Source organism: Eleutherodactylus coqui, chromosome 8 (assembly GCF_035609145.1).
Source record: "Eleutherodactylus coqui strain aEleCoq1 chromosome 8, aEleCoq1.hap1, whole genome shotgun sequence".
In the NCBI taxonomy this organism is placed as follows: Eukaryota; Metazoa; Chordata; class Amphibia; order Anura; family Eleutherodactylidae; genus Eleutherodactylus; species Eleutherodactylus coqui.
The window spans coordinates 5,760,933-5,778,711 of NC_089844.1; the positions used below are offsets into that span (position 1 = coordinate 5,760,933).

Here is a 17,779-nt window from a genome sequence, read left to right on the forward strand (position 1 = left end):
CCACTGGATTGGCGCTTAGCAAGCGCTGTGCAGGTATTCAAAATGGGCCATCAAGGGACCCTGGAAACTACAGGCCGGTAAGTCTGACTTCTATTGTGAGTAAAATGTTTGAAGGGTTTCTAAGAGATGCCGTCCTGGAGGACCTCAAAGAAAATAGCTGTATAACTCCATATCAGCACAGGTTTATGAGAGATTGCTCCTGTCAAACCAACCTGATCTGCTCCTACGAGGAAGTGAGTTCTAGACCGGACGGGGGAGTCACTGGACTCTCCCAAAGCGTTTGATACAGTGCAACATAAAAGGTTGGTATATAGGATGAGAATGCTCAGTCTGGGCGAGAATGTGTGTAACTGGTAAGTAATTGGTCAGTGATAGAAAGCAGAGGGGGGGTTATAAATGGTACATACTCGGATTGGGTAACAGTTACTAGTGGAGTACCACAGGGGTCAGTACTAGAGAGGTTACTAGTGAAGGTAGTTGAAGGGTTGAAACGGTCACCGTCACTAGTTGGGCAAAACATTGGTGACTATTGCAGGGCTCACTAGTGGCTACAATAGATGAGGGAAGAGATCTCTGTGCTGACCCCCGATATATTATACATAGTTATTAGAGCGCCCCCTTGTTACAGTCCTGGTATAATAGATGATGGGAGAGATCTCTGTACTGACCCCTGATATATCAATACATAGTTATTAGAGCGCCCCCTTGTTACAGTCCTGGTATAATAGATGATGGGAGAGATCTCTGTACTGACCCCTGATATATCAATACATAGTTATTAGAGCGCCCCCTTGTTACAGTCCAGGGTATAATAGATGATGGGAGAGATCTCTGCACTGTCCGCTGATATATCTATACATAGTTATTAGAGCGCCCCCTTGTTACAGTCCTGGGTATAATAGATGATGGAAGAGATCTCTGTACTGACCCCGAATATATATATATACATAGTTATTAGAGTGCCCCCTTGTTACTGTCCTGGGTATAATCGATGATGGGAGAGATCTCTATACTGACCCCTGATATATCTATACATAGTTATTAGAGCGCCCCCTTGTTACAGTCCTGGGTATAATAGATAATGAGAGAGATCTCTGTACTGACCCCTGATGTATTATACATAGTTATTAGAGCGCCCCCTTGTTACAGTCCTTGTATAATAGATGATGAGAGAGATCTCTATACTGACCCCTGATATATTATACAGTTATTAGAGCACCCCCTTGTTACAGTCCTGGGTATAATAGATGATGGGAGAGATCTCAGTACTGACCTCTGATATATCTACACATAGTTATTAGAGTGCCCCCTTGTTACAGTCCTGGGTATAATCGATGATGGGAGAGGTCTCTGTACTGATCACTGATATATTATACATAGTTATTAGAGCGCCCCCTTGTTAAAGTCCTGGGTATAATAGATGATGGGAGAGATCTCTGTACTGACCCCTGATTTATCAATACATAGTTATTAGAGCGCCCCCTTGTTACAGTCCTGGGTATAACAGATGATGGAAGAGATCTCTGTACTGACCCCTGATATATCTATACATAGTTATTAGAGCGCCCCCTTGTTAGAGTCCTGGGTATAATAGATGATGGGGGACATCTCTGTACAGACCCCTGAAATATTTGTACATAGTTATTAGAGCGCCCCCTTGTTGCAGTCCTGGGTATAATAGATGATGAGATCTCTATACTGACCCCTGATATATTATACAGTTATTAGAGCGCCACCTTGTTACAGTCCTGGGTATAATAGATGATGGGAGAGATCTCTGTACTGACCTCTGATATATCTACACATAGTTATTAGAGCGCCACCTTGTTACAGTCCTGGGTATAATAGATGATGGGAGAGATCTCTGTACTGACCTCTGATATATCTACACATAGTTATTAGAGTGCCCCCTTGTTACAGTCCAGGGTATAATAGATGATGGGAGAGATCTCTGTACTTGCCCCTGATATATTTCGGACATAGTTATTAGAGCGCCACCTTGTTACAGTCCTGGGTATAATAGATGATGGGAGAGATCTCTGTACTGATCCCTGATATATCTATACATAGCTATTAGAGCGCCCCCTTGTTACAGCCCTGGGTATAATAGATGATGGGAGAGATCTCTGTACCGACCCCTGATATATAATACATAGTTATTAGAGTGCCCCCTTGTTACAGTTCTGGGTATCATAGATGATGGGAGAGATCTCTGTACTGACCTCTGATATATCTATATATAGTTATTAGAGCGCCCCTTGTTACAGTCCTGGGTATAATAGATGATGGGAGAGATCTCTGTATTGACCCCTGATATATTATACATAGTTATTAGAGCGCCCCCTTGTTACAGTCCTGGGTATAATAGATGATGGGAGAGATCTCTGTACAGACCCCTGATGTATCTATATATAGTTATTAGAGCGCCCCCTTGTTACAGCCCTGAGTATAATAGATGATGTGAGAGATCTCTGTACTGACCCCTGATATATATATACATAGTTATTAGAGCGCCCCCTTGTTACAGTCTTGGGTCTAACAGATGATGGGAGAGATCTCTGTACTGACCCCTGATATATCCTTACATAGTTATTAGAGCGCCCCCTTGTTACAGTCCTGGGTATAATAGATGATGGGAGAGATCTCTGTATTGACCCCTGATATATTATACATAGTTATTAGAGCGCCCCCTTGTTACAGTCCTGGGTATAATAGATGATTGGAGAGATCTCTGTACTGACCCCTGAAATATTATACATAGTTATTAGAGCACCCCCTTGTTACAGTTCTGGGTATAATAGATGATGGGAGAGATCTCTGTATTGACCTCTGATATATTATACATAGTTATTAGAGCGCCCCCTTGTTACAGTCCTGGGTATAATAGATGATTGGAGAGATCTCTGTATTGACCCCTGATATATCTATACATAGTTATTAGAGCGCCCCCTTGTAACAGTCCTTGGTATTATAGATGGTGGGAGAGATCTCTGTATTGACCCCTGATATATTATACATAGTTATTATGTTGCCCCTCTGTCATTTTTTTCTAAGTTAAATAGGTTTGATAGCCAATCCCATTTCTTTATTTAGTTGCTGCTTCTGAACATGCCCGTTTTGCACTGGTGCCTAGAGCTGTCCACAGTACCCCACAGACTCGAAACAGGCTGGTGGTAAAAATGTGCCAACGAGACCCAGGCTAGCAGGACGGGGCAGGAAGCAAGCGATGACAGAGTCCAGAAACAGAGCCGAGGCCAGGAATGTCTGGGGCAGCAGAGCTCAGAATCTATCTCAGCAGCATGGGACTAACTTATTAGACAACTTCCATGGGGAAAGGATGACTAATATAGAAGAGGACTGAAGGTAACTGGCTAGGCAAAGATAGGTGAAGTGCATGCTGGTCCTTTAAGAAATGGGGCAGTCCAATGGGCAGCAGCCTGGGAACAAGCAACGGAGGAGCACATACCAGGTAGGCAACAAGCGACCGCACACTCTGAAGCAGGTGAGCAACTGCTGTTATCGTGCCGTGACAGACAACTGTAAATACAAAGAGTAAGCCCCACCTCTTTGACGTCTGAAGAGTTTTTACAGAGAGGAGGGGCATAATGTAGGATGCCATAACCCTGGCAGCTGTAATATATAGGCTTCTGTCCCTTTAAGTTAATCCTATCTAGCAAGGTAAAGTAAAGTCCCCTTGTGCAAGCACCGAGTCATGACCGACTCCAAGGGGACGTCACATTGTGACAGACTGTTTTTGCCGGGTGGTTCACCATTGCCTTCCCCAGTCATCCCTAAACTACGGCAAGCTGGGTGCTCATTGCACCAACTTTGGAAGGATGGAAGGCTGAGCCAACGCTGATCCGGCTACCGGACCCATGTGGGGCGTCAGGAAGCCTTTGGTGTAAAGTATGAAGTCAGAGCGATCCGCAGCTCTCTTAGTCACCGTGACATCAGTGCCTTGCAATAACTTGCCATTTAAAGGGAAGATCCGAAAGAATGTCAAGCCTTCAGTAAAAGCCCGGTGAGTGCGGTATCCGTGCCGCCGGCGTCCGCGCACCTCATGTGGGAATTCCAGCTGACAAGATCAGTAATACAAAGTAGAAAACAAGCAGCACCTGCTACATTGTATTCCAAGGTGTGCGAGACAATGTGGCTGCCTTGTGCTTCCTTTTTCCGATGCCCCCACCCCCCACTGTCTTCTCTTTGTTGAATGACAGCGCTACCACATTAATTGGCACGGCGATGAGCCGGAGTGGGCGTGAAACTGTGGAAAGATGACATCTTGTGTGTGACTCACGCTTCTTTAGACGGAGGGGCTTGCAGACGTGCCAGTTTAGTCAATGTGAGGGGAGTAGATGAAAGGCGCGGCGCCCCCATACCTTGCGGTTCAGCATGCCCCACATCAGGGTGTCGAGGGTGCCCTTGGCGATCAGGTAATGGATGTGCACGGAGCTGCTCTGTCCGATGCGGTGGGCTCTGTCCTCAGCTTGCTTGATGTGACCAGGATCCCAGTAAAGCTCAGCAAACACAACGTGCGCGGCGGCCGTGAAGGTTAGCCCCTAGAGCGGCGAGAGAAGCCAAAGGGTCACAGAAGTCAACACTACAATCTAGTCTTCATCTGCAGCAACGGGGAGAAAGGAAGCCGAGGGGCTGAGAGAGCAGCTCACCATCAACACCTGTCTATTTGGCCAATTAAAGGGATCGTTTGAGCATGAAAAATCTCTTAAAGCAGCACAAAACCTAGAAGTATTTGTCAGTCAGCAGGATTGTCTACATGTTCCTGAAACATGCAGCCAACTGTCCTACAGTATGAGGGAGGCCCCAGCTGCAGCCAGCTGTCTTATAGAGGGAGCGGGGGTGCTCCTGCTGCAGCCAACTGTCTAATAAAGAGGGGAGGAGGCTCCTGCTGCAGCCAACTGTCTTACAGTATGGGGGGAGGCTCCTGCTGCAGCCAACTGTCTTACAGTATGGGGAGGGGGGATCCTGCTGCAGCCAACTGTCTTACAGTATGGGGGGGGGGGGGGGGGTCCTGCTACAACCAACTGTCTTACAGTAAGGGAAGGGAGGGAGGCTCCTGCTGCAGCCAACTGTCTAATAAAGAGGGGAGGAGGCTCCTGCTGCAGCCAACTGTCTAATAAAGAGGGGTGGAGGCTCCTGCTGCAGCCAACTGTCTTAAAGTATGGGATGGGGGGGGGGGTGTCCTGCTACAGCCAACTGTCTTACAGTATGGGGGGAGGCTCCTGCTGCAGCCAACTGTCTTACAGTATAGGGGGGGGGATCCTGCTAAAGCCAACTGTCTTACAGTAAGGGAAGGGAGGGAGGCTCCTGCTGCGGCCAACTGTCTAATAAAGAGGGGAGGAGGCTCCTGCTGCAGCCAACTGTCTAATGAAGAGGGGAGGAGCCTCCTGCTGCAGCCAACTGTCTAATAAAGAGGGGAGGAGGCTCCTGCTGCAGCCAACTGTCTAATAAAGAGGGGAGGAGGCTCCTGCTGCAGCCAACTGTCTAATAAAGAGGCGAGGAGGCTACTGCTGCAGCCAACTGTCTTACAGTATGGGGGGAGGCTCCTGCTGCAGCCAACTGTCTTACAGTATAGGGGGGGGGGGGGGGATCCTGCTAAAGCCAACTGTCTTACAGTAAGGGAAGGGAGGGAGGCTCCTGCTGCAGCCAACTGTCTAATAAAGAGGGGAGGAGGCTCCTGCTGCAGCCAACTGTCTAATAAAGAGGGGAGGAGGCTCCTGCTGCAGCCAACTGTCTAATAAAGAGGGGAGGAGGCTCCTGCTGCAGCCAACTGTCTAATAAAGAGGCGAGGAGGCTACTGCTGCAGCCAACTGTCTTACAGTATGGGGGGAAGGCTCCTGCTGCAGCCAACTGTCTTACAGTATAGGGGGGGGGGGGGGGGGATCCTGCTAAAGCCAACTGTCTTACAGTAAGGGAAGGGAGGGAGGCTCCTGCTGCGGCCAACTGTCTAATAAAGAGGGGAGGAGGCTCCTGCTGCAGCCAACTGTCTAATAAAGAGGGGTGGAGGCTCCTGCTGCAGCCAACTGTCTTAAAGTATGGGATGGGGGGGGGGGTGTCCTGCTACAGCCAACTGTCTTACAGTATGGGGAGGGGACCCTGCTACAGCCAACTGTCTTACAGTAAGGGAAGGGAGGGAGGCTCCTGCTGCAGCCAACTGTCTAATAAAGAGGGGAGGAGGCTCCTGCTGCAGCCAACTGTCTTACAGTATGGGGGGAGGCTCCTGCTGCAGCCAACTGTCTTACAGTATAGGGGGGGGGGGGATCCTGCTAAAGCCAACTGTCTTACAGTAAGGGAAGGGAGGGAGGCTCCTGCTGCGGCCAACTGTCTAATAAAGAGGGGAGGAGGCTCCTGCTGCAGCCAACTGTCTAATGAAGAGGGGAGGAGCCTCCTGCTGCAGCCAACTGTCTAATAAAGAGGGGAGGAGGCTCCTGCTGCAGCCAACTGTCTAATAAAGAGGGGAGGAGGCTCCTGCTGCAGCCAACTGTCTAATAAAGAGGCGAGGAGGCTACTGCTGCAGCCAACTGTCTTACAGTATGGGGGGAGGCTCCTGCTGCAGCCAACTGTCTTACAGTATAGGGGGGGGGGGGATCCTGCTAAAGCCAACTGTCTTACAGTAAGGGAAGGGAGGGAGGCTCCTGCTGCGGCCAACTGTCTAATAAAGAGGGGAGGAGGCTCCTGCTGCAGCCAACTGTCTAATAAAGAGGGGAGGAGGCTCCTGCTGCAGCCAACTGTCTAATAAAGAGGGGAGGAGGCTCCTGCTGCAGCCAACTGTCTAATAAAGAGGGGAGGAGGCTCCTGCTGCAGCCAACTGTCTAATAAAGAGGGGAGGAGGCTCCTGCTGCAGCCAACTGTCTTACAGTATGGGGGGAGGCTCCTGCTGCAGCCAACTGTCTTACAGTATGGGGGGGGGGGGGAATCCTGCTAAAGCCAACTGTCTTACAGTAAGGGAAGGGAGGGAGGCTCCTGCTGCGGCCAACTGTCTAATAAAGAGGGGAGGAGGCTCCTGCTGCAGCCAACTGTCTAATAAAGAGGGGAGGAGGCTCCTGCTGCAGCCAACTGTCTAATAAAGAGGGGAGGAGGCTCCTGCTGCAGCCAACTGTCTTACAGTATGGGGGGAGGCTCCTGCTGCAGCCAACTGTCTTACAGTATGGGGGGAGGCTCCTGCTGCAGCCAACTGTCTAATAAAGAGGGGAGGAGGCTACTGCTGCAGCCAACTGTCTAATAAAGAGGGGAGGAGGCTACTGCTGCAGCCAACTGTCTAATAAAGAGGGGAGGAGGCTCCTGCTGCAGCCAACTGACTTACAGTGAGGGGGGGAGGCTCCTGCTGCAGCCAGCTGACTTACAGTGAGGGGGGAGGCTCCTGCTGCAGCCAGCTGACTTACAGTGAGGGGGGAGGCTCCTGCTGCAGCCAGCTGACTTACAGTGAGGGGGGAGGCTCCTGCTGCAGCCAGCTGACTTACAGTGAGGGGGGGGGGGCTGCTGCAGCCAGCTGTCTTACAGTACGGGGGGGGGGGGGGGGGTCCTGCTGCAGCCAGCTGTCTTACAGTATAGGGAGGGAGGCCCCTGCTGCAGCCAACTGTCTTATGGAGAGGGGGGGGCGGGGGCTCCTGCTGCAGCTAACTATCTTATAGAGAGGGCAGAGGCTCCTGCTGCAGTGCCTGGAGTGAAATCTATCCCCAATACACAATGCAGAGGATAACTAGCTGATCAGAGTGGATCCCATCACTGGGATTCCTGACGATCCTGAAGGTCCCTGCATGCATCCATTCTCCTGTCTTTCCAAGAGGACTGCTAGAGAAAACGGAACTTAAGGGCTCAGCAATTTCCAGCAGTCCCAATGAAATAACTGGAGAGGTGGAGCATATGCTGGCCTGCTTGCTTATTCATGTGGTGAGCTTTGGGACCCCCATTCTCAGGATTGTGAGGGTGACAGCCCAATCCATCAGAATGTTATCACTTATGTATATATGGTAGAACTATAAATTGCGGCACATGCCCTGTAAAGCCTATGGACATCTTAGAGAAGGAGGCGCCAGCTTGGGACCTTCCTCTATTAATGAGGTTATTCAGGCTTTGAAAATTGATGGTTTATTCTGAGGATCGAACATCAATATCTGATTAGCGGGGTTCACCTCTTGGGGTCCCCACAATCAGATGACTGAAGGTGCCCCTGCGTGTGCTGCAACCTCTTCACTGCTTACATCTCAGCACAATTGTGTTCATTCTCAGAGCCCCACATTATGTATAGCGGTCGTTCCGAGTACTGCAGCCTTCTGCCGCTCAATTCAACGGGAATGATGCCTGTAGTACTCAAAACGGCCACTGTAAATAATATGGCGCTCTAAGTATCGATGAAAGCATTGGAGAGCACTGTGACCCCTCCTATCAGCCGATCTACGAGGACCCCCAACGAACAGATACGGATAGCCTAACCATCTCGTTATACAAGTTGGAAACCCCTTTAAGCAGAATGGCGAGCCATCCATTTGTCTGGCGCCCCACTGACAATCGTGCAGGAAACTACTACTTTCCTTGGAGTTATCCAGCAGATTGGGAGGTGGAGGAGACGTTCGGATGAAACGGACTTTAATTTCTTTTTTTTTTTCCTTTGGTAAAACATTTTCAGCATATTTTGCGCGGTAAACCAGCAGCGCAGCAAAACTGCAAAGAAGTGGAAGGCGTCCTCACCTGTCCGGCAGCTTGGATGCTGAGAATAGCTACACGGGTGTCCGGGTCATTCTGGAACTGATGAACCAGGTGAATTCTCTCTGCAGATGGCACGCTGCCGTCTATTCGGATGTAACGGGCCTGCAGTCCAAACAGAGCAAGCAATGAGCAGAGAGTCACATCACACAGACAACAGATTGCTCTAAGAGCCTCCATAGAGCTCAGCAGATCACCAGGGATCCCACTTCTAGAGTGCCACATCACACAGACAACAGATTGCTCTAAGAGCCTCCATAGAGCTCAGCAGATCACCAGGGATCCCACTTGTAGAGTGCCGCATCACACAGACAACAGATTGCTCTAAGAGCCTCCATAGAGCTCAGCAGATCATCAGGGATCCCACTTCTAGAGTGCCGCATCACACAGACAACAGATTGCTCTAAAATCCCCCAAATAGCTCAGGAGATAAAAGGGACCCGCTTCCAGAGCGCCAAATCATACAGACAACAGATTGCTCTAAGAGCCTCCATAAAGTTTAGTATATCTCCAGGGATCGATCTTCCAGAGCGCCATATCATACAAACAACACATTACTGTAAGAGCCTCTGTAGAGCTCAGTAGATCCCCAGGGATCCGCCTTCTAGAGTACCACATCATACAGACAACACATTGCTGTAAGAGCCTCCATATAGCTTAGTAGATCACCAGGGATCCGACGTCCAGAGCGCCACATCATACAGACAACAGATTGCTCTAAGAGCATCGATAGAGCTCAGCAGATCACCAGGGATCCGCCTTCTAGAGTGCAACATCATACAGACAACAGATTGTTCTAGGAGCCTCCATAGAGCTCAGTACATCACCAAGGATCCGCCTTCCAGAGCGCACCATCATAAAGACAATATATTCCTCTAAAAGCCCCAAAAGAGCTTAGTAGATCACAAGGTATTCGCCTTCCAGTGTGCCACATCACAGACAACAGATTGCTCTAAGAGCCTATATAGATCTCAGCAGATAACAAGGGATCCGCCTTCCAGAGCGCCACATCATAAAGACAACAGATTGCTTTAAAAGCCCCCAAAGAGCTCAGTAGATCACCAGGGATCCTCCTTCCAGAGTGCCACATCATACAGACAACAGATTGCTCTAAAAGCCCCAAAAGAGCTCAGTAGATCACCAGGGATCCTCCTTCCAGAGTGCCACATCATACAGATAACATATTGCTGTAAGAGCCTACATAGAGCTCAGTAGATCACAAGGGATTCACCTTTCAGAGCGCCACATCATACAGATAACATATTGCTGTAAGAGCCTACATAGAGCTCAGTAGATCACAAGGGATTCACCTTTCAGAGCGCCACATCATACAGGCAACAGATTGCTCTAAGAGCCTCCATAGAGGTCAGCAAATCACTAGGGACCCGCTTTCTAGAGTGCCACATCACACAGACAACAGATTGCTCTAAGAGCTCCAAAAGAGCTCAATAGATAACCAGATTTACTCCCATTAACCCCGTGTGCATGAGAAATTACACTAGATTTACCCCAATTAACCCCATGTGCATGAGGGATTACACTAGATTTACCCCAATTAACCCCATGCGCATGAGGGATTATATTAGATTTACCCCCATTAACCCTGTGTAAACCATATGTCTCATTTTCCTCGCTCTCTGAACTTGTGGAAGGTAATGGCTGCAATCTAATATAAATAAGCCTACAGGTTTTTCTTGCACCACACTTTGACCCCTTGCTTAAACTTTGTTGTGGGATGTTGGTGGCATTAGAGGAGGCCCACGCTCACCATCGCCGTAAAACCCCAACACTTCAGTGTAATAGATTCAGGCAAGAGTCAGGCGAGTGTAAAGTTAAAATGTTAAGTCTATGGGTACTGCACTGAAGACAGTGAAGCGTTGCTTAGCGGCGGCGGGTCAGGACACAGAACAGCTCAGCTGAAGCAGCGGCTGGCAGAGAAACAGATAGCTGAGCTAAAACGGTGGCCCAGTGAAGAAAGAACAGCTGAGCTGAAGCGGTGACCGGGGGAGGAGAGAACAGCTGGGCTGAAGCGGTGACCGGGGGAGGAGAGAACAGCTGAACTAAAGCGGTTCTCCAATGAAGAGAGAACAGCTGAGCTGAAGCGGTGACCGGGGGAGGAGAGAACAGCTGAGCTGAAGCGGTGACCGGGGGAGGAGAGAACAGCTGAGCTGAAGCGGTGACCGGGGGAGGAGAGAACAGCTGAGCTGAAGCGGTGACCGGGGGAGGAGAGAACAGCTGAGCTGAAGCGGTGACCGGGGGAGGAGAGAACAGCTGAGCTGAAGCGGTGACCGGGGGAGGAGAGAACAGCTGAACTGAATCGGTGCTCCAATGAAGAGAGAACAGCTGAGCTGAAGCGGTGACGGGGTAGGAGAGAACAGCTGAACTGAAGCGGTGACCAGGGGAGGAGAGAACAGCTGAGCTGAAGCAGTGATCGGGAAAGGAGAGAACAGCTGAGCCGAAGCGGTGCTCCAATGAAGAGAGAACAGCTGAGCTGAAGCGGTGACGGGGTAGGAGAGAACAGCTGAACTGAAGCGGTGACCAGAGGAGGAGACAACAGCTTAACTGAAGCGCTGACTGGAGGAGCAGAGAACAGCTGAGGTGAAGCGGTGACTGGAGGAGGAAAGAACAGCTGAGCTGAAGCGTTAGCCAGGGGAGAGACAACAGCTGAGCTGAAGTGGTGACTGGGAAATGAGAGAAAAGTTGAGCTGAAGCGGTGGCGGGGGAAGAGAGAACAGCTGAGCAGAAGCGGTGGCCGGGGGAGAGAGAACAGCTGAGCAGACGCGGTGGCCGGGGGAGAGAGAACAGCTGAGCAGACGCGGTGGCCGGGGGAGAGAGAACAGCTGAGCAGACGCGGTGGCCGGGGGAGAGAGAACAGCTGAGCAGACGCGGTGGCCGGGGGAGAGAGAGAACAGCTGAGCAGAAGCGGTGGCCGGGGGAGAGAGAACAGCTGAGCAGAAGCGGTGGCCGGGGGAGAGAGAACAGCTGAGCAGAAGCGGTGGCCGGGGGAGAGAGAACAGCTGAGCAGAAGCGGTGGCCGGGGGAGAGAGAACAGCTGAGCAGAAGCGGTGGCCGGGGGAGAGAGAACAGATGAACTGAAGCTGTGCCCTGATGCAGAGAGAAAACCTGATCTGAAGCGGTGCCTTGATGCAGAGAGAACAGCTGAGCTGAAGCGGTGAACGGTGGAGGAGAGAACAGCTGAGCTGAAGCGGTGACCGGGGGAGGAGAGAACAGATAAGCTGAAGTGTTGCCCCGTTGAAGAGAGAACAGCTGAGCTGAAGTGGTGCCCGGGTGAGAGACAACAGCTGAGGTGAAGGGGTGCTCCGATGCAGAAAGAACAGCTGAGCTGAAGGGGTGCACCTATGAAGAGAGAACAGCTTAACTGAAGCGTTAGCTGGGGGGAGGAGAGAACAGCTGAGCTGAAGTGGCAGTCAGGGGAAGAAAGAACAGCTGAGCTCAAGTGGCAGTCGGGGGAGGAGAGGACAGCTGAGCTGAAGTGGTGACCGAATGAAGAGAGAACAGCTGAGCTGAAGCGGTGACCGGATGAAGAGAGAACAGCTGAGCTGAAGCGGTGACCGGATGAAGAGAGAACAGCTGAGCTGAAGCGGTGACCTGAGGTGAGAGAACAGCTGAGCTGAAGCGGTGACCTGAGGTGAGAGAACAGCTAAGCTGAAGCGGTGACCTGAGGTGAGAGAACAGCTAAGCTGAAGCGGTGACTGGAGGAGGAGAGAACAGCTGAGCTGAAGCGGTGACTGGAGGAGGAGAGAACAGCTGAGCTGAAGCGGTGACTGGAGGAGGAGAGAACAGCTGAGCTGAAGCGGTGACTGGAGGAGGAGAGAACAGCTGAGCTGAAGCGGTGACCTGAGGTGAGAGAACAGCTAAGCTGAAGCGGTGACCTGAGGTGAGAGAACAGCTGAGCTGAAGCGGTGACTGGAGGAGGAGAGAACAGCTGAGCTGAAGCGGTGACTGGAGGAGGAGAGAACAGCTGAGCTGAAGCGGTGACTGGAGGAGGAGAGAACAGCTGAGCTGAAGCGGTGACCGGAGGAGGAGAGAACAGCTGAGCTGAAGCGGTGCTCTGATGAAGAAAGAACAGCTGAACTGAAGCGTTAGCAGGGGGAGGAGTGTGTATAGCAGAAAAGGTGGCAGCATATAGTGATGCACAAAAAAAAACTCCTTGTCTAAAGGAACATGCTTTATTGTTTCATAGTTTAAAAATAGGCAGGAAGAGGAGGGAACAGCTGAGCTGAAGCTTTAGCCGGGGGAGGAGAGAACAGCTGAGCTGAAATAGCAGTTGGGGGAGGAGAGAACAGCTGAACTCAAGCAGTGACCGGGAGAGGAGAGAACAGCTGAGCTGAAGCAGTGACCAGGGGAGGAGAGAACGACTGAGCTGAAGCGGTGACCATGGAGAAAAGAACAGCTGAGCTGATGCGGTGACCAGGGGAGAGAGAACAGCTGAGCTGAAGCGGCAGTCAGGGGAGAAGAGAACAGCTGAGTTGAAGCGGCAGTCAGGGGAGAAGAGAACAGCTGAGCTGAAGGGGCAATCAGGGGAGAAGAGAACAGCTGAGCTGAAGGGGCAATCAGGGGAGAAGAGAACAGCTGAGCAGAAGTGGCAGTCGGGGGGAGAAGAGAACAGCTGAGCTGAAGCATTGCCCCGGTGAAGAGAGAACAGTTGAGCTGAAGTGGTGACCGGGGGAGAGAGAACAGCTGAGCTGAAGTGGCAGTCGGGGGAGGAGAGAACAGCTGAGCTGAAGCGGTGACCGGATGAAGAGAGAACAGCTGAGCTGAAGCGGTGACCAGAGGTGAGAAAAGAGCTGAAGCGGTGACCAAAAGTGAGAGAACAGCTGAGCTGAAGCGGTGACCTGGTGCAGAAAGGACAGCTGAGCTGAATCGGTGCCCCGATGCAGAGAACAGCTGAGCTGAATCGGTCCCCCGATGCAGAGAACAGCTGAGCTGAAGCAGTGCCCCGATGCAGAGAACAGCTGAGCTGAAGCGGTGACCTATGGAGGAGAAAACAGCTGAGCTGAAGCGGTGACCTATGGAGGAGAGAACAGCTGAGCTGAAGCGGTTACCAGGTGAGGAGAGAACAGCTGAGCTGAAGTGGCAGTCGGAGAAGGAGAGACCAGCTGAGCTAAAGCGGTGGTCAGGGGAGGAGAGAACAGCTTATCTGAAGAAGCCGTCGGGTGCAGGGAGAACAGCTGAGCTCAAGCGGTGACTGGGGGAGGAGAGAACAGCTGAGCTGAAGCGGTGACCGGGGGAGGAGAGAACAGCTGAGCTCAAGCGGTGACCGGGGGAGGAGAGAACAGCTGAGCTGAAGTGGTGACCGGGGGAAGAGAGAACAGCTGAGCTGAATCGGTGGCCGGGTGAGGAGAGACCAGCTGAGCTAAAGCGGTGACCAGGGGAAGAGAGACCAGCTAAGCTGAAGTGGCAGTCGGTGGAGGGGAGACCAGCTGAGCTAAAGCGGTGGTCGGGCGAAGAGAGAAGAGCTGAGCTGAATCAGCAGCCAGCGAAGGTGCAGACAGCTGAGCTGAAGCAGCAGCCGGCGGAGGAACGGACAGCTGAGCTAAAGCAGCAGCCGGCGAAGGTGCAGACAGCTGAGCTGAAGCAGCAGCCGGCGGAGGAACGGACAGCAGAACTGAAGCGGTGGCCGGGTGAAGAGAGAATAGCCGAGCTAAATCGGTGAACGGGGGGAATGGGGGGTATGGGGGAGAGGGGGAGAGAGAACAGCTGAGCTGAAGCGGTGGCCCGGCTGAGGAGCGGATAGCTGAGCTGAAGCAGCAGCCGGGGAAGGAGAGAACAGCTGAGCTGAAGCGGTGGCCCGGGGGAGGAGAGAATAGCTGAGCTGAAGTGGCAGTCGGGGAGGAGAGAACAGACGAGCTGAAGTGAGGACCGGGGGAGGAGAGAACAGCTGAGTTGAAGTGGCAGTCAGGGGAAGAGACGCCAACTGAGCTAAAGCGGTGGCCTGGTGAAGAGAGAACAGCTGAGCTGGAGCGGTGAAGAGAGAACAGCTGAGATAAAGCGAACAGCTGAGGTAAAGCGAACAGCTGAGGTAAAGCGAACAGCTGAGGTAAAGCGAACAGCTGAGCTGACGTGGTGGCCCGGCAGAGGAGCGGACAGCTGAGCTAAAGCGGTGGCCGGGTGAAGAGAGTACAGCCGAGCTGAAGCGGTGGCCGGGTGAAGAGAGTACAGTCGAGCCGAAGCGGTGACCGGGGGAGGAGAGAACAGCTGAGGTAAAGCGAACAGCTGAGCTGACGTGGTGGCCGGGCGGAGGAGCGGACAGCTGAGCTAAAGCAGTGGCCGGGTGAAGAGTACAGCCGAGCTGAAGCGGCGGCGAAGTGAAGAGATAACAGCTGAGCTGATGCAGCAGCCGGTGAAGGAGAGAACAGCTGAGCTGAAGCGGTGACCGGGGGAGGCGAGAACAGCTGAGCTGAAGTGGTGACCGGGGGAGGAGGGAACAGCTGAGTTGAAATGGCAGTCAGGGGATGAGGGACCAGCTGAGCTAAAGCGGTGATCCGGTGAAGAGAGAACAGCTGAGGTAAAGCGAACAGCTGAGGTAAAGCGAACAGCTGAGGTAAAGCGAACAGCTGAGCTGACGTGGTGACCCGGCAGAGGAGCGGACAGCTGAGCTAAAGCGGTGGCCGGGTGAAGAGAGTACAGCCGAGCTGAAGTGGCGGCCAAGTGAAGAGAGAACAGCCGAGCTGAAGCGGCAGCCGGCGGAGGAACGGACAGCTGAGCTGAAGCAGCAGTTGAGTAAAGAGATAACAGCTGAGCTGAGGCAGCAGCCGGTGAAGGAGCGGACAGCTGAGCTGAAGTGGTGGCCCGATGAAGACGAGAACAGCTGAGCTGAAGTGGTGACCGGGGGAGGCGAGAACAACTGAGCTGAAGCGGTGGCCGGGGAAGGAGAGAACAGCTAAGCTGAAGTGGCAGCCGGCGGAGGAACGGATAGCTGAGCTGAAGCAGCAGTTAGGTGAAGAGAGAACAGCTGAGCTGATGCAGCAGCCGGTGAAGGAGCGGACAGCTGAGCTGACGCGGTGACCGGGGGAGGCGAGAACAGCTGAGCTGAAGCGGTGACCGGGGGAAGCGAGAACAGCTGAGCTGAAGCAGTGACCGGGGGAAGCGAGAACAGCTGAACTGAAGCAGTGACCGGGGGAAGCGAGAACAGCTGGGCTTAAGTGGCAGTCGGGAGAGGGATGGACAGCTGAACTGAAGCGGTGGCCCGGTGAAGAGAGAACAGCTGAGCTGAAGCAGTGGTCAGGCAAAGAGAGAACAGCTGAGCTGAAGCAGTGACCGGGGAAGTAGACAACAGCTGAGCTGAAGTCGTGGCCCAGAGGAGGAGCACAAGACGAAGATGGAGCGAGTGAGGCGAAGGCAGACACCTGTAGGCTTTTTTAATATTTATATTAGATAAATGCCCCAAATACAAATTAGCACTCTAAATAATCACCTAACGAAGCAGATTTACAAGTTCACAACAACAATCCTTCCAAACATCGTATGTCCGTGCAGCAAACAGCGGATCAATCTGGTATTTACAAGGAAAAAACTGCAGATTCTGCAACATGACTGTCACACACAGAGAAATAGCAGAACCATGGAGAACACAAGAGAAGTACTGAGCAGTGCAGATGTGATTTAAGTATCTGCAACACGAGAAGAAATCACAGTGGTATATAACATCTATATGTGTTGTGTAAAGCCCTTCACAGATCTAGATTAAAAGAAATATAAAGAAGTATTAAAACCGTGGGCGAACATAAAGACACTTACCTTTTTGTCCTGTCCTTTTTTGTCTGTCTTTATGTCCGCCCCCGGTTTTAATACTTCTTTATATTTCTTTTAATCTAGATCTGTGAAGGGCAGTATGTCTAACACAATCTAACACTTCCTTTTAGCTGCAGTCACATCTGTGTGAACCTCTCTGATTCTCTCTCCCTCTATAACAGTGGTGGCGAACCTGCGGCACGCGTCGCCGTTGGCCGCTCACAATAGGGACGTCAGTGTGCAGCTGAGATCCTCCTCCTCCCTCTCCCGACGTCTCCTACTTGGTTCCGCGAGAGCAGGGGGAGGAGGTGTCCGGCAGCACACTGACGTCAGTGTGCCCCTGTGATCAGCGCTGCTTGAGGGCACGCCGGACAGAGGAGGAGTGGCGCTTCCACGAGGAGGAGGGGGTAAGTATGTGGGTCTCGGAGGGGAAATTGGGGACCGCTGGGGGAATGTCACTATTGCTACTGGGGGCCGCTGTGGGGTGTCACTAGCGCTACTGGGGGCCGCTGTGCTGTGTTACTATTATTACTGGGAACTGCCGTGGGGTGTCACTATTATTACTGGGGACTGCCGTGGGGGGTCACTGTGATACTGGGGGCCGCTGTGGGGTGGGGGTCACTGTGATACTGTGTCACTGGGGGGAGGGGGGTCACTACTATCGCTGGGGTCGCTGAGGGGGGTCACTATTATCGCTGGGGCGGGGTGTCACAATTATTGCTGGGGCTGCTGGGGGGGTGTCACAATTATCGCTGGGGCTGCTTGGGGTTTGTGTGTAACTATTATCGCTGGGGGGGGTGTCACTATTATCGCTGGGGCTGCTTGAGGTTTGTGTGTAACTATTATCGCTGGGGGGTCACTATTATCGCTGGGACCGCTGGGGCGGGGTCACTATAAACGCTGGTAATGCTACAGTATTTTCCACAGCAATTTGCGCTGAAGACGTTCTGCAGAATTTCCGCGTCCAAAAGGGGTAGGGATGAGACTGTCGATGGTGCTGGCCATGACCACTCCGCTCACCATCCCCAAGAAGGTGCCGGACGGGCATCTCCATCAGCCTGATTGTAATGAATGGAGTCCTGACGGTGAGGGCTCGGCCAGCGCTCCATCCAATCTGATGTGGCGGCAGGACAGTGGGATGCGGGGGTCCCAGCCGTGAGACCTCCACTGATCAGCAGCTTATCTCCTATCCTGCGGACGAGGAGTACTCGCCATTGCGCTACTCTCAGCTTCTCGTGCCGGACCTTACTTGATAAATACGTATCCCCCTTAGCGGGTTTATAGGGCGGCTCCAGGCATATCA

General features: G+C 52.2%; 1 protein-coding gene across 4 annotated transcripts in view; it reads right to left on the reverse strand.

The window, feature by feature from the left end:
* The window catches only part of ZRANB3 (zinc finger RANBP2-type containing 3), a 304,617-nt gene that overhangs the window by 125,945 nt on the left and 160,893 nt on the right, over positions 1–17,779 (reverse strand). For all 4 annotated transcript variants that reach the window (XM_066575145.1, XM_066575143.1, XM_066575144.1 and 1 more), the window contains 2 exons: positions 8,707–8,826; positions 4,380–4,559 (listed from right to left, as the gene is read on the reverse strand). In XM_066575145.1, coding sequence (XP_066431242.1) covers positions 4,380–4,559; positions 8,707–8,826 — 300 coding nt within the window. The remainder of the gene's footprint in view (positions 1–4,379; positions 4,560–8,706; positions 8,827–17,779) is intronic.